Raw genomic sequence first — 14689 nt, forward strand, 5'->3', positions numbered from 1 at the left:
GCACCGTAGAAGCACCAGGCGTCGTTTCTTACGGTGTCGCTGATTGGCCGAGCGGTGCGCCAGTGCACTGCCTCGGCCAATCAACGTTGACAATACGACCCTGCCGTACGAGCCGCCACCAGCACCGGTCGTGTCACGTGAATCTCATGCCCGAAAACAAAACAAACAGCTGGCTGTGTTCCTTGCCTCGCTCTCTTGCACGCTATCGTGCGTGTACTTTTCATGTACGATATTCCTCCAGTAGGGAAGACACTCCCCTTTTTCATCTAGAATGTACTAAAACTGAGAAATAATATATTAGAAAGTAACGCGTTGATCGATCACACTGGTACCGATTACATCGAGAATTAACTTATTATAACACACGATGTATTTTTAAATAATTCAAATCCCACTTATTTGTTTCGTTATAATCTATTCAATCCTCCTGTAAGAAACAATTTTTATTCTTTGTTATATAATTTAAATATAACAACTCTAAAATTTCGCTTGGTACTTCCTTACATTATGAAATTTAAGATAAGTGCATTTGAAAATTCATATAATCGCGCCATCTTTTGTATCCCATTTAGCGTCACTCATACTTTTTCAAATTGGTACTTCTGAAGATCTGAGTCTCGCGAGATCTATAGCGTTCGGTATAGTATTTGAATATATATAAATTTATAGTTCGATTCAACAAAATTCGATCATTTTGTACTTTATAATAGCGATAAATATGTGTGAGGGAAAGATAAAATACAGTAATTTACCGATTTCTGTGATTATCCTCAAAGGTTAGAAGAATTTCTTCGAAAAAAGTGATAATCAATTGGTAAGTTACACAAAATCAATAATTTCTATATAGATCGTATTTAATTTAAAAAATGAGAAATGACATTTGGAAGAATGCACACGTAGATGTACAGTTATATACATTATAACGATTTCTGTCGTTTCACGCATCGTTATTTACGAGTGCAATTGTTATTTTCATTTGTTGTGCTGTGACAAAGAATTATACTCGTATGTATGTTTCATTGTGATATATTTAAAATCAATACAATTGCGACATGACAAATCTAATTAATTCAACAATTATTAGAAAATATTATTGGAACTACAAATTATAAATATAGCTTTATTGCATTTTTTAGTAAATAACTGCTTAACCCAATGCATTTTCAACTAATTTAAAAGTAACAATAGATTTATAAAGATTTCTTATGAAAATAATAATTTTTCAAAATTACATTATTTTTCCATACTTTTATTATAAGGCAAAAATTAAAATATATTTAAGTTGAAAAACTTAGAAACTTGTGAAGCACAATTTAAAATATTACTTTGTTTAGTTGATAATTCACTTTTTATTTTTCTTTTGAAAAATACATAATTCCTTATAATTTGTACAATTTTGTAAATTGATTTCTATTATATTGAGATATATCATTTTGATTAAAAAAATTTGTATGATTAAATTACATGCGAGATACAGGAGCGATATCTAGTAAAGCAAGTGCATTTTGAAGCACAATTTGCAATGCATGTAGCATATATAATCTGGCAGTCATTGTTGGAATCAAATGGTCATATGCTTCCTATAACGAAACAATAATATGTAAATAATAAATTATTAATCATGCAATAAGGTCTATAATTCAATCATTAACATTAGTCAGTAATAAAACTTACAGTTAAAATTCTAATTCTATGATAGTAGATGCTAAATTTTTGGCACAGTTTAGACAAAAATATACAAATAAATTGTGTATTTGTTTGGAAGACAGGATCATATCGTAAACAATCCTTTATCATTTGTTGATATCCAATAACAAAATTATATATAAGTTCCCATTCTTCCTAGAAATTATAAAGTTTCTGAGTCATTGTTTGTTCTCTTTCATAAATTGGAGACGTTGATAATTCAGTATCTTTTGAATAAAATACCTCTTGATTTAGTAAAGAAAAATCTGTATCATTGACACATGGTAAATTAGGATATTCTCCTCTTAAACTTTTATCATTATACTTTTCAATGATAGCTGTTATTCTTGCTGTATTATATAATATAAAACATCCACCTAAAAACTAATAATGGTAGAAATTGTTCCTTTAATAATTCTAAGAAATTCATGCAAAATTCAGAGATGGAAGAACCTTTTGTGTTCGTGGTACTTTTATCGGTAGCAACATTGCATCCAATAAAAACAGGACGGCTTGGTTTTACAGATAATAATTCAAATGTAACTGTTGCTTTTGCAAGATTTTCAAGGAAACATTCTTCTGTTTCTACATTGAATTCTCGTGCTTCAAAATATTTATGTTCATTTAATGCTTTTAATTCTATAATTTTATTGTTAACATATTCTTTATACGTTAGTTTTGTCTCTTTACAGTTTGTTTCTGTATTTTTTACCACACCACATATATACCTCTCATAATTTTCTCTGACATTTCCTTGTGACTTAGTGGTAAATACAAATCTGTAATCAGAGTGCTCATCTGATAGTTTAGACCCATGTAGAGTCAAAATGTTTTCAGTGACACGCTGTATTAAGTGTAATCTTCTAGTTGTGAGTTCTGATTCGTTATCTTGGAGCGATATGAAACTAAAGATCTTGTTAACTGAAAAAGTTTTTCCAAAGTCATTCTTAAATGCTATAACTGATTTGATCGAGCTCTCTATAAGAGGGGTACGTTGTAAAAATAAACAAACTCTTTCTCTCTCTAAAAGATACTTATGTAATTTTATAGACCAATTACTACTCGATGATATTAACAACTGTAAAACCTGCAAAGATATCTTTTAGTTCAGTAGCTAGGTTATGTTTCTTTCCTTTATGATGATATTTTTTATTATATTTTACCTGATTTGCAATGTCTGCATCAGTATTGTTATTTGTTCCACCACCTCGAACATATAGAAAATGTTGCAAAATTGTTGTACACTTTTCTTCACATTTATCTGTGTCTTTCAACAAGTTTTTCCATACTTTAAGGCTAGGTATAAAATATAATTCACCATTTATTGCTAACTTCTCATTATTTACCTTGACAACTGAGGTATTTTTGCAATTATTACCACTTAAATATGACGTTATATTATTTATAAGCAACTGTATGCAAATGGATGATGTGTTTTCCATTTGTGACTCCATGTGTCAGTTACTCCAATATGAAGTAACTTTAACAACTTACTCCAATATGAAGCATATGATTCTGAAATTAGTTTCACTTATAAGACATGTAACATTCTTAACTTACGTTTTTTATTTCAATTATTAAAATTACTTGCAAACTATATAGTCCTATGATATACTCAAATCTAAATATGTTTTATAATTGATATGTGGTAATTAGAGGTTGTTGAAACTACAAATATTATAGACAACTAAATTAGAAAAATTTGTAACAATTTTTGAAGCAAAATAATTAAAACGAACGTGACTTTTCAGTAGTTTCTTTATTACAGTCACAAGTCGAATTGTGCAAATAAGTGATTGTAAACATTAACATTAATATAATACTAGCTATACTTAACATAAGGTATGTACGTATATTTTACAAATTCATCACAAAAAACAATTTTCTATTTAAGCGTATCTAGACTGACGATCGATCATTAAGTAAATTTACTCATCCATAGTACTGTAATTAAATTCTATAATTTACATCGCTCTCTTTGATAACAATTATCACATAGAATGATGATATTTTACGTATGCTATCGCAGCCAGTTCCTTGCAAAATTCTTCTGTCACGATCACGCTTTCGAACAAGATATTCTCCTTCTCTCTAAAAATCACGAAACATTTAATCTTCCGAAATTATCAAACAACGAACGATATAATTAATCATTCTTATTCGTATTTACCCTTCGTGTGAACAATCTTCGAGTAATCGTTCTCGTGTCTCTGTCAGCATTTGCTTGTGATCCGGCGTCTTTGGTACCTCGTTCACCAGCTGTTTGACAACTTTTTGCAAGCAAGTGAACAAGTTCTTCGTGCCGGGTGCTACTGGTAGCAACGGATTCAGTAAAAATTCATGCAGGTACGGATGAGGTAAAAGCGCAAGCCTCGAGATCACCACCGTCAGTTGCAGGTTGACCTCGTACTTTTGCCTTGGAATACTCGCCACTTTCTCAAAAAGCATCGTCATAAACGGCCCCATGTAAAATCTTATGGAACAATGGTCTGCTTCCGGCCTGGAATCGGAACTCGCAGAATCATCCACGGTTACTGCCTCTAGCGGCCAGGCCATTAGCGAGCAGTCTGTCAGCACAGTAGAATACTGCCTTTCCAAGTCAGCCATATACCGTTCGTAATTGTTCACGTCCGTGTCTGTTTGTAGATAACGAGGAATCAGGGACAGGAAACTGAAACGGAGGTTGATACGAAGCTAAAAATTCTATACCTTTACACTATTTCATTTGCATATGTAAGTATTGTTGCGCGAGGGAAAGTGTTCGAAGTTCTTTAGTACATACGCTGAGAAAACATATTCAGTTGGTGACGTATCGAAATGATTGATTGAGACTTTCTGTTGATTAAGCTTTCTCACTTTGTGTCACGCTTGTCAAGTACTATAAGCGTGTACATTATTGAATTATTACTTTTTTTTTAATATTCTATTTATTCGAGTGACAAGGAATGTCTCCGTCATAAAACGTTCTTTTGATGAAAGTTTTTCTTTTTCTTTTTTTTTCTATGTACGGTGGTGAGAGTTTCTGTAAGATTCTTACCAATTTACAATTCTATGAATATTACTAGGTGCTAATGTTCGACTATGACTTTGCTCGTAGGAGAGGTCTAGCGAACCCTTCTTCTTTTCTCTTTCTCTTTCGTCTTCCTCGTCGCTCCAGGATGCAATTGCACTATCCGCCGCGGTGTTGTCGTAATAGCCTCGTGTTGACAAATATACTAATACGAGACAGTGCAGTATATGTTCATTTCGTTTCTCTATCATCTCCTCGAACAGCTTTAATGTTTCCAGCGTTAAATCGTCACTGTCCGTGAAGCAGTTGTCTATCAGCCTGTGTAGTACAGGTGACGTCCATACGTTTGGTATCTCTGGGCCTCTGTCGTGACCCACGAGCCAGTAACTTATTTCTGAAAAAAGAAATTATTAATATCGTTTGAATTAATTTTGAAATATTGTCAAGGGTCAAAGAGCAATCTTTCTTCGTCTCCTACTATTTAAAGGAGAAAGTAAACGAACTCTATCAATGCTCCAAAAATTCCAAGCAAAACAAAATTGTTAATTCTCCATATTTTAACATAAATTATATACAAACCTGTACATAAGGCGCTAGATGTTAATTCCTTCAAACATTTCGTAATCAATGCCGTGATAAGAACAACATGATGTTCAGCTAGGGCTGGTGTCACAATTTTCTCTAAGAAATTCACTTTAATGTTCTTCGCCAACGCGTTTGCCACGTCTGGATGCGCTTCCCTTATCAATTGATTGCAGTAATCAAACCACATGAAAAACGCAGCGACCTGTCTGCAGCCAGAAAATTTTTTATCCTTCGTCCACATTGGCGAATCTAAACCCCAAGTAACATCCACGCCGTCGATCTCTGCTGGATCGACATGCGCTGGGATGGCGTTGAACAGGTTCTCTAATCTATTTGGTATCAGGGTTACTAAGTCACTGTTTGCTACCATTTGTGCGAACGATGGATCCTCCAAGGATGCAAGGACCATTATTCCTTCGCAGGCTCTTATCCTCACGGTATTATCCTGAAAGAGGAAACATTTTTGTTTAAGAATTTGTTGTCTGATTGACTGTTCTTTGTATATTAGGATTTGGAATATTTAACCCATAGCTTTTATTAATATTGATATTGCAGAATAGTCCGCAAAGTATGGATAACACAACATAAGGAGCTATTATGATAGTTTACTTTCATTACTTAAAATTCGTGCCTTACCGCGCTATTTATGTAACTCAACAAGGCATCTAATAGAAGGCATTTTGATTTCTGTGGCGTTTCCGGTCTCAGAAGATTCTGATCCCCTTCTGCGCAATTAGACTCCTCGAAAGCAGCTCCGTACTCAACGTCCAATCGTAAATCCTGGAGATTCTGCAAATGTGTATCTATCTCGTTCATTAGAACGACGTTTTCGCCTTTTTGAGAGATGTCGCAGTCCTGAGAGTCAGAAGATTGTACCGTGACACCCGAATTCTCATCGCAAATCGGTTTCTCGATTACCGGACTAGAAGATTGCGAGGCATTCTCCACTTCCCTGGAAGATATCGAATCGTTCGATTGACTAGATGATCCCCTCGTTCCATTCTTACTGGGCGGTCTGTTAGTCTCCACAGACCGTCTCCTACCATTTTCCGAGCTAAACAAATCGGGATTTATCAACGTAACCGCCTGAGTGTCCAGTGGTTCGAATAAGGGATTAAAGTTATTTTTTCTTCTGTTTGGGACGTAGGTAACTTTTTCCACTTCCATCCTTTCGGAATTCCTTCTGGTAGAGGCGTTATGCCTCTGAACAGTCGGTGCATCGTTTATTATGTTGGTCACGTGAGGATACTTGCAAACTAGAAAGCAAAGCGTGAGAAGGAACTGGACCTCCTCAGCTTCCATAGGCGATGGTGGGTTCCCATTGCACAGAGCGATCAATCGTTGCACTGGTCCATAAATCGACGTGTGATGCAGCAGTGGGTACTTAGATCTACCCAGCAATTTTCTTAAAAAAGACAGGCAAATGGTTCTCATACCGGGTGGAGTTTCCGCGCTGGCGAGCGTAGCCAGCAGGTCCAGTAGCTTGTGTTGCAACAGGTATTCGAGACATGGTCCTGGTTCGTTTTCGTCCTTCTCCTCTTCCAGCAATATTTCCAGTAATCTGTCTAAATGTCGTGGTATGCCCGTGGACTGTATGGGCACCTTGCAATCTGTCAGGTGGTTCACATAAAAGTTCATAAGCTGTTTCCAATGGTAGGTGAAATCTTGCAGCGGCGTGGCAGGCGGTGCTATCTGCAAACGATAAAAATTCATAAGTACAGCGCCTCGTTTAAAGCAAAAAAACTGATGACGACTAAAACGTCGACCAGGAATCGTACTACGTCGTTTGAGTCGTTGTTGAGGAAAACCAAGTAGGATACAAAACACGGTAGATTATTAAACGTGCACATGTTAATGAGCTACGGTTGGTTCGCCCGTAGGTGCAACTTGAAATAATTACATAAGCCGCTAAATATAACGACGTACATCTTGCAACGATTAGACAACGCGCAAATACGCGTGTCGATCGAGATGGGTAGATTTTGCGTATTACCGGCATGGTATTGGCCGGCCGAAAGTTGGCTACGCCGCACCGTTGTGTTTGTTTGGATTTTTTTATGGGCGCCAAACGAGCGCGATTTAAATCGATCCGGGCGCGCACGAAGGACGAGAAGAAAAAATTCGTAAGAGTAGACAGTAGCGTATCGACTATAGCGAAAGGCACAACACACAGATCGATACACGCAGAACGTAAATAAATACAATGGCACATGTAACAGCGCGCGGTGGTCGAACGAAGGGAAATCGTCGTTTACGTAAAACATATAATGCCGCACTACGATCGATGGATACCGCCTTAAAATCTCTCTTACACTGTTTACAATGCTCTGCAAACAAAGGAAAAATATAAATGAAAATGTGCGTGTCTTTTTTTCTCGGACAAATGAATGGAGAACATTGTACGCAGTCGCGTGGTCGAAAACAGAACCGACGACGAAACTGCGGAATTTATCAGGGTTATCACTCACCACATCAATGGCATTCTTCAGCGCGATTTGAATGCCACTAATCATCTTAACGCACCGTCCGATCCTGGTCCACGATTATTTCTCGCTATGCACGCGCCTTGTGGCCGTTTCTCGTGTAATCACCCGTTTCTGCATAATTTCTCATTGTTCGTTCCCGTATCACGGTGCTATACCTCACTGTCGCTGCGACAGCGAAACTTTGCTGCTTTGACGTGTTTTGTTTCCTGTCAGCTACCGCCAGGTGGTGTTGTTATCGCCAAGCATGTATGTATCATATATATACATATTGTTATGGAGTTAGGTACGACGATTGAGAAGAGAGATTGGGGGAACGGTACAGATTACATTGCGCGTAGACTTGCATTTGTTAGTTTCGTCAAATAATAGATTTATTTTGAGAGAAATTTTATATGGATATTTTAAATGATTTTTCGCTGGAAAAAGTAAATCGATTTGTAAAGATAAACGTAGTTCGTAGCCATCTAGTGGCGTGCAGAGAAGATGTCGATGTAGTAAATACATTTCGATTAGGCTTGCCAAAGGTCGAAAAATTAAGTGAAACCAAATTTATAGATTTGAATTGTGATTTCTTCGGTACGGAAAGATTATACTAAATATTTTAATATCCTTTCGCGGATTATTCACTCGAATTTATATCAGAGTTGAATGCAGAGTTCTTCCGTTATCTTCAGTATTTTTCCTATTATATATCACTCATTTTCTAATTAAGGTTGATCGATATAATCGCTGATAAGATTCTGAAATACCTGTCTAAATGTGCTAATAAAACGTCTAACTATCGAGAATATTTACTCGTGTTTACCGTGATCAAACATTCAAGAAATTAAATAAATCTCGTGCCATTTCAATTTAAAAAACTCCAAAATTTTCCTACAAAACCTTCGCGCAATAATTATCGTTGCAAATGCTCTATCTCTCTAAATAGCCAGCTTATCTTTATTGTTCCCCTTCCGTTCACGAGGGAAACTTTTATTATTTTTAACTTTTAGTATTTCTTAGAATTGCAAACTCAGTCTTATCAAAAGGTCTTATCATTATATTAATATATCAGATGTATACTAACGTAATAAAAACTGAAAAAAATATTTAAATTATATTTATTAAATACATAAATTAGATATATATATATATAATATATTTATATGTTAAAAACACTGATCGAGCACCAAAATGTTCTCAACTCTTTTCAAACGCGGCATGGTAATGGCACATCGATCGTGAGCAACAAGATTTACGATGACTTTTATTTTGCACCTTTAACGTGTACACATCTCAACAACATTAACCAGTTTGTGAATATAAAAAAAGTCGTGACAAAAATCGTGAAAGCGGTTCAGACTCCGCCGATATAATCGATTCGCTGTCTTCGACGATCTTTCGATTCTACTCGCTCCTTCGAATCGATCGATTCATTCACGATTAACCAAGGAAAACAACTTTGTCTCTCACTAAACATCCTACCAAATTTCTTATCGGACACTCGACACTTTTACAAATACGCTGTCGCGATCTAAATCGATGAACAGTACAGTTAGATCACGCGCCTCATGTAGCCGCTAATTTTTCTTACGCAGCCTAGAATACAGTAATTCGATGCTCGATCACGAGAATTCCTCGCATTGTAGGAATCCGAACGTGTACTCGCACTTGTACTCGTACTTTGCCGCTTTTTTTCTGTCACATTAATTATCTTTAGATCTGTACAGACGCATGACACAATATCGTTGGAATTTCGCACCAGTGGCGCTTTACTACTTTATTTTTCTTTAAAGCTGACAATTCGAACGGAAGAACTTTATTTCTCGTTTATATATAGAATTTAGTTATACAATTGGCTATAGTTGTACTATCCTTCTTGAGACACCTTTATCGATCCACAATTCCAATAATTTTTTAGTACCATTTTCCGATGCTTCAACAATCTCTGATACCAATTTCCGATGCATCGTCAACAATCTAAAACTACGGGATACGGAATCACACAGCGTCACTATCAACCAAATCACAACGAAATAGCGTCGTTGGTGTGCATGGTATCTTACAATAATAATCGGTAGAATACGCGACGACACGTTTCGTGCTCGTGTCGACATCGCACGTTAATTCGAACGTTACGCTCACGTGGATCCGCGTGATCGCGCTAAGTATACCGCGGCAGAGCTACTCACCACCTTTAGTTTCAACAGTCGCCGCAACATCGATGACGAGAGACCAGCAAGCGATCGGAGACGAACGTTCGATTCGGCTCGGTTCGAGGAAACGGGACGAAGCAGAGAGAATCTTCTTCGCGTGAAACGACGATCACAAAAGAATTCTCTTTCTCTCTCTCTTCGTCGATAGATCGACCGTCCACGCGAATTTTATCGGTACACACCGCGAAGTCTTATCGAAATGACGACGAAAATAAATACAGAATATATAGCAACAATTCCTCGTTCTGGCCAAGCTTTTGACCGACACTTCTCTTCCCGCCACTGTTTCGTAATCGGAGAACACGAACCGAATGACAATCGAGCCCAGATCCGGAAAGTACGGGGCGATCCTCATCGCGTTTTCGAGTCGCGTACGAAACAATAGGAGGAAAACTTTGGAGTAAAGATAGAGGAGCGATGATTCTTCTTTCTTCAGGTCGCTAGGATCTGTTCGATCCGTATCGTGCTTCTTATGTTCAAACCACGAATGTACGAATTTTCTACTATTTTTGATAAAGTTCCTCAAACCGGGCTGAATGTTTTTTTTTTAATTATATAAATCGAGACGATCAGTTCGATACGATTGACTTCAAAAATATCTGATTACTTTATATTTAATTATAAATTTGTATGATCTATCGAATCGTGATATCGATATTAATGATATAAGGAGAATATAATGGCATAAGGAGGACAATATCAGGTCATAAGATTCTTCTGAGACCTGAGTTTGATATAATAGAATTCGTTACGACCGTCAATTTTTTAAAGTTGTACTAGTAGCCGAATAAAAAACATATTAGCTCGACTAATTACTAGTTGCAAAAAATTGAGAGTAATACCTAGATACACATACATATGGCAAAATTTTGTTTATCCCAGGAATAAAAACAGCTGCGATAATTATAATGAAATGGTTCTGGAAGTACAAGTTTGTTCGCTAATTATTCCCTTTCAGAAAACTGAAGTCGAGCGAGTTTGTACGTTTTGTCTCATTGTAAGCTGATACATAATTTGATGCAACTGTTTCTTCTTTAACATGGGTGCAATTTATACCGAACACTATCCAGTGTTCCTGTCTCCTCGATGCATTTTTTATATATATATATATATATATTATATCTTATAATTTTACAATTTATAGGATTTTGTTGCGAATTTGCGAGACTTTATGAAATTGTGACGCGATCGAACGTTTCTTCAATTTAAAGACTTCGTCAATTGTATCATTTTTCTCTTGAATCCTCCGACCGCAGTTCGGATAATAAAAACTCAGTTATGAGTTTCCAAACGTACATTACACGGATTCTTACCGTACTGAGGAAAACCTGCATTGCTTATGACTTACGAAAATGATCCAATATGCGGACAAAAGTACTGAGAAAGGAATTTGAGTATCGAACAACTTTAACAATGATGTTTTTCGACTGAAATGAAAAAGTACTGGAATAGTATGAGTCTAAGTATCTTATTTTTATTACAATTTCGCGACAATAAAACGATAATAGAGATAACTGTCAATTTGCTCTCAAAACAGGTCGTTTATTATTCTGCTCCATCGATCTTTGAACTCCAAAGAAATATTCGCCTCTCGACACGAGAGAGTGGCGGGAAAACATAGTATCGAGAGTCACGACTTAGAATCAATCGCTCGTTCATATACGCGTTCACTCACACATTTGCCTCTCTCTCTTTCTTTTTTCTTTTTTAATTTTTTTGTCTTTCCTTTTTTGTCATCCTCTTTAATGTACGTTGTATAATTTAAGTCGCGATATCAATGGGAACGTCTTCGAAGAATCGTTCCGGAGACAATGTTAAAAGATCGTCCGTATATACGCGGCGATCGTCATCATCGTCGTCGTAACAATAAGAGTGACGTCCAAAGAAGACGTACTCGTTGAGCGCGACCGTGGCCTATAAATCTAAAAATACTTCAAACCGCCTAAATCCCTTAAAACGATACTACACATTTTTTTTTCTAATGAACTGTTGCAAAACACACTTTCTCTAATATTTGCTCGCGCTATCTCTTCGTCTTTTCATTTCTTTGTTTTTTTCTTTTTTTCTTTTTCGTCTCGATATCAATATACATATAATCTCGTTTTGCATACCGAACTTCTTTCACGCACGCATAACTCTTTTTACCCTCGTTCCGCTCATTCTTTCTCCACTTGCGCGACCATCGTCTCAATCACGCGCGTCTAAATGTTACAATACGATTACTGTAGGATAAAACGACGATACAAATAATTTATAAATCGCTCTATGTAAACCAAGGATCCGCCCGTTCCTTTTTTTCATCCTCTTCCGCAAAGATTTCGGAGCAGTAGCGAAACAGAAGAGACTGACCCACAGGATCGCGAACCAGTCGCATCTTTGTGCATGTTCTGTCAAGAAGGAACATCGAGATCGACCGTTTTCGTCGACATTTCGTGATATATGATGTATCGCGAGCTAGGCGCACACGCATAATGCCGATAAATTCACGTAGCCTTTGCTTCGAAGGAACGATTGAAATTCTTTCAAATTCCTTCCATCCAGTCGCGTCTACGTATACGTATTTGTCTGCACTTATGGCAGTAATAGGATTTCTGTTGCATATTATTCGTAGTTCCGTTTATTAGTTTGCTCGTGTGCAACCACGTCTCGCGTGAAAACACTTCGTTATAAATTTGTTCTGTTTCCTTCTCCGGTCTAGTAGTGACGAGCGTAAATATGCTCGTCGATTTGTAAGTACTCCTTCAAGTACCGTTGTTTCGATATTTTCGCAGAGATTAGGCTACGTTTTATGCTCTATGTACAAGTGCACATTCAGCTCTCATTCGTTTTCACACTCATTCATTCTCGATCTTGCTCTCTATTCTTCCTAACGGACAGAATCTCACTCGTTCTTTTATTTACCTATCTCTCCCTCTCTCGCTTCCTTTCTTTCATTTTTAGTTCATTTAATAGCTAGCTCTCTTCGACTTTTTCCTCGGCACATACGCGTGACTTCATACATTTTCTGTGTACGTATATGTTAATGGTGTGTCAAATTTGAATCGTTACTGCATATAACTTAATTTAATCTAAGTTTGAGGAGACGCGGCACAGCCGTTGTCTTCACCGGTGTCCGGCAGCCACTGCGGCGACCAGCGCCGCACCACGACCGCTGCCATCCTCCGAGAGCATTAAATCGAACTGCAAAAACAATGTAAATTGTTAGAGCCTAAATTATCTCCAAGTTCTTTTCTCAGAGCTTTTCATTTCGCCGAATAAAATTTTATACGTTTGACTTAAACGACGGTTGTATAATACGGCAGAGACGTTGATAAGCAAATGTTCTTGAATCTTTTAATAGACTGGAACCTTGATTTAAATTTCAATTATCGATTTTAATACTCGTCGTAATGATAAGATATAGGATTTTATTGAAATTACTGTTACACAACCGTCGTGCAAGAAAAATATGTCTCTTTAAAACAGCATATTCGTCGAAACTTTAAGAAACGAAGCTGTTCCCATTGGTCTCACCTTATAATTCTGTAACTGGCTTATCTTCTCGGTCATAAGCTCGTGGAAGTACGGATGGAATCTGTAGACCGAGCCATCGATTCCGACTGTTACGCTGTCTTCGCCCATTTTGTTCAATAACGTGGCGATTCCAGCGCTGGCCAGGTGAGCTGCTCTCCTCGACACAACAGAGCAAACGTACCTAACGTTTTCACAGTCCTGGTCACTTACGTTCCGTAATCCTAATTCTGCTAGTACTTCGCGGCAGTTCGTGTATTTCCCTTTAGCATCGCTGAAACGAACGAAGAACAACATTTAACGTCGAACGTTGGGAAGGTGGCTCGTTATAATTGCCTGCAGTCCTAGATTAGCGTTGTCAGATTCAGGATTTGCTTGGAATAACGAGAGAAATTAATTTAATTAATACTAAAATGTCGTAACTCGGAATGTGAAAAAAATGAACGAAAAGAGAGATAGGAGATACGGTAAATCTCTATCGCGAGGAAAAGATATCCGATACGATTGCGTGATACTCACTTTTCGATTTCTGAAACGTATTTCGTGAAGAATTTGCCCCGTTTCTTAAGATCGCTGGGGCACTTTCCACCAAACAGTAGCCCGGCGTTCACCACTTTTTCGAGAACCAACCTCGTCAATTCTCCCATGTACATGCCCGAGATCATCTTCTCAAACAACTGTTTCGACGGATTGATCGAATTTTCGTCGATCGCTCGATCGAACTCCGTTAGAATAAAATCGAGCACACCACCCTCGCCGAACGCACCCCATTCGATATTGATCAGCATATACGGCTTCTCTTGCGAGAAGTTTCCTGGAATCGCACATTGTACGTTCGTCGTCTTCTCCACGTAACAGGCGTTGGTACCAGTTCCTGAAGCGAAACGAGATTTTATCTTAATGCGGGAAAAGTTTCATAATTCATGCACGGTAATATTAGGTCCGCAAGTTTCGGTGTTCTTTCATTTAGAGAGAAGAGATTGATTATTAGATTTTTACCTATTTGTGAATGATAAGAATGGAAAGAAAAGTAATATTCGTCACTCACCGACGATCAATCCGATACGGCAATTCCTGTTTTTCCAAGCACACGACATCAGAGTACCAGTGGTGTCGTTCAGAATGGCGCATACCTCGATTTTCACGTCCTGTACGATACATCGTAATTAGCATGGTTTCGCAATTAGCTACGACTAGCTATGTATTCATGCAACAAT

General features: G+C 37.3%; 3 protein-coding genes across 12 annotated transcripts in view; all 3 read right to left on the minus strand.

The window, feature by feature from the left end:
- Window positions 1-1334: 1334 nt before the first annotated feature.
- Window positions 1335-3208, minus strand: LOC117205789 (DALR anticodon-binding domain-containing protein 3-like). The gene is made up of 5 exons (XM_033444528.1): window positions 2850-3208; window positions 2140-2773; window positions 1930-2063; window positions 1675-1842; window positions 1335-1580 (listed from the first exon to the last, which is right to left on the minus strand). Exons 1-5 carry the CDS (start codon window positions 3138-3140, stop codon window positions 1461-1463), a joined length of 1347 nt encoding a protein of 448 aa, XP_033300419.1. The 5' UTR covers window positions 3141-3208; the 3' UTR covers window positions 1335-1460.
- A 218-nt stretch (window positions 3209-3426) lies between these two features.
- LOC117205787 (protein FAM160B1-like) lies at window positions 3427-7973 on the minus strand. 5 transcript variants are annotated; one of them, XM_033444518.1, is made up of 7 exons: window positions 7750-7973; window positions 7594-7608; window positions 5918-6973; window positions 5276-5726; window positions 4724-5090; window positions 3857-4357; window positions 3497-3777 (listed from the first exon to the last, which is right to left on the minus strand). In XM_033444518.1, the coding sequence occupies exons 1-7, from the start codon at window positions 7792-7794 to the stop codon at window positions 3678-3680; spliced, it is 2535 nt and encodes an 844-aa protein (XP_033300409.1). In that variant the 5' UTR covers window positions 7795-7973; the 3' UTR covers window positions 3497-3677. The 5 variants fall into 5 exon arrangements, with proteins under 5 accessions (XP_033300407.1, XP_033300409.1, XP_033300411.1 ...); XM_033444516.1 differs by lacking the exons at window positions 7594-7608; window positions 7750-7973 and adding an exon at window positions 7275-7560 and having other exon boundaries at window positions 3427-3777; XM_033444520.1 differs by lacking the exon at window positions 7594-7608 and having other exon boundaries at window positions 7750-7972.
- Window positions 7974-11414: 3441 nt separating this feature from the next.
- LOC117205788 (hexokinase type 2) overlaps window positions 11415-14689 on the minus strand; it is a 34919-nt gene continuing 31644 nt past the window's right edge. For 5 of the 6 annotated variants that reach the window (XM_033444523.1, XM_033444522.1, XM_033444525.1 and 2 more), the window contains exons 4-7: window positions 14521-14620; window positions 13992-14346; window positions 13476-13746; window positions 11415-13142 (exon numbers count right to left, since the gene is read on the minus strand). In XM_033444523.1, coding sequence (XP_033300414.1) covers window positions 13065-13142; window positions 13476-13746; window positions 13992-14346; window positions 14521-14620 — 804 coding nt within the window. In that variant the 3' untranslated portion in view covers window positions 11415-13064. The remainder of the gene's footprint in view (window positions 13143-13475; window positions 13747-13991; window positions 14347-14520; window positions 14621-14689) is intronic. The other variant, XM_033444524.1, reaches the window with a different exon arrangement.

Source organism: Bombus bifarius, unplaced genomic scaffold, assembly GCF_011952205.1.
Source record: "Bombus bifarius isolate JDL3187 unplaced genomic scaffold, Bbif_JDL3187 scf7180000007992, whole genome shotgun sequence".
In the NCBI taxonomy this organism is placed as follows: Eukaryota; Metazoa; Arthropoda; class Insecta; order Hymenoptera; family Apidae; genus Bombus; species Bombus bifarius.

Excerpts from the sequence above, each read along its gene's own strand:
- LOC117205789 (XM_033444528.1), bottom strand. The coding sequence starts at position 3,140 with ATGGAGTCACAAATGGAAAACACATCATCCATTTGCATACAGTTGCTT. Across the intron at positions 2,774-2,849 it reads ATGCAGACATTGCAAATCAG|GTTTTACAGTTGTTAATATC; the intron begins GTAAAATATAAT and ends ATATCTTTGCAG. Across the intron at positions 1,843-1,929 it reads TTTCTTTACTAAATCAAGAG|GAAGAATGGGAACTTATATA; the intron begins GTATTTTATTCA and ends TATAATTTCTAG.
- LOC117205787 (XM_033444516.1), bottom strand. The coding sequence starts at position 7,493 with ATGTGCCATTGTATTTATTTACGTTCTGCGTGTATCGATCTGTGTGTT. Across the intron at positions 6,974-7,274 it reads GGCCGGCCAATACCATGCCG|ATAGCACCGCCTGCCACGCC; the intron begins GTAATACGCAAA and ends TATCGTTTGCAG. Across the intron at positions 5,091-5,275 it reads ATCTAGCGCCTTATGTACAG|AAATAAGTTACTGGCTCGTG; the intron begins GTTTGTATATAA and ends TTCTTTTTTCAG.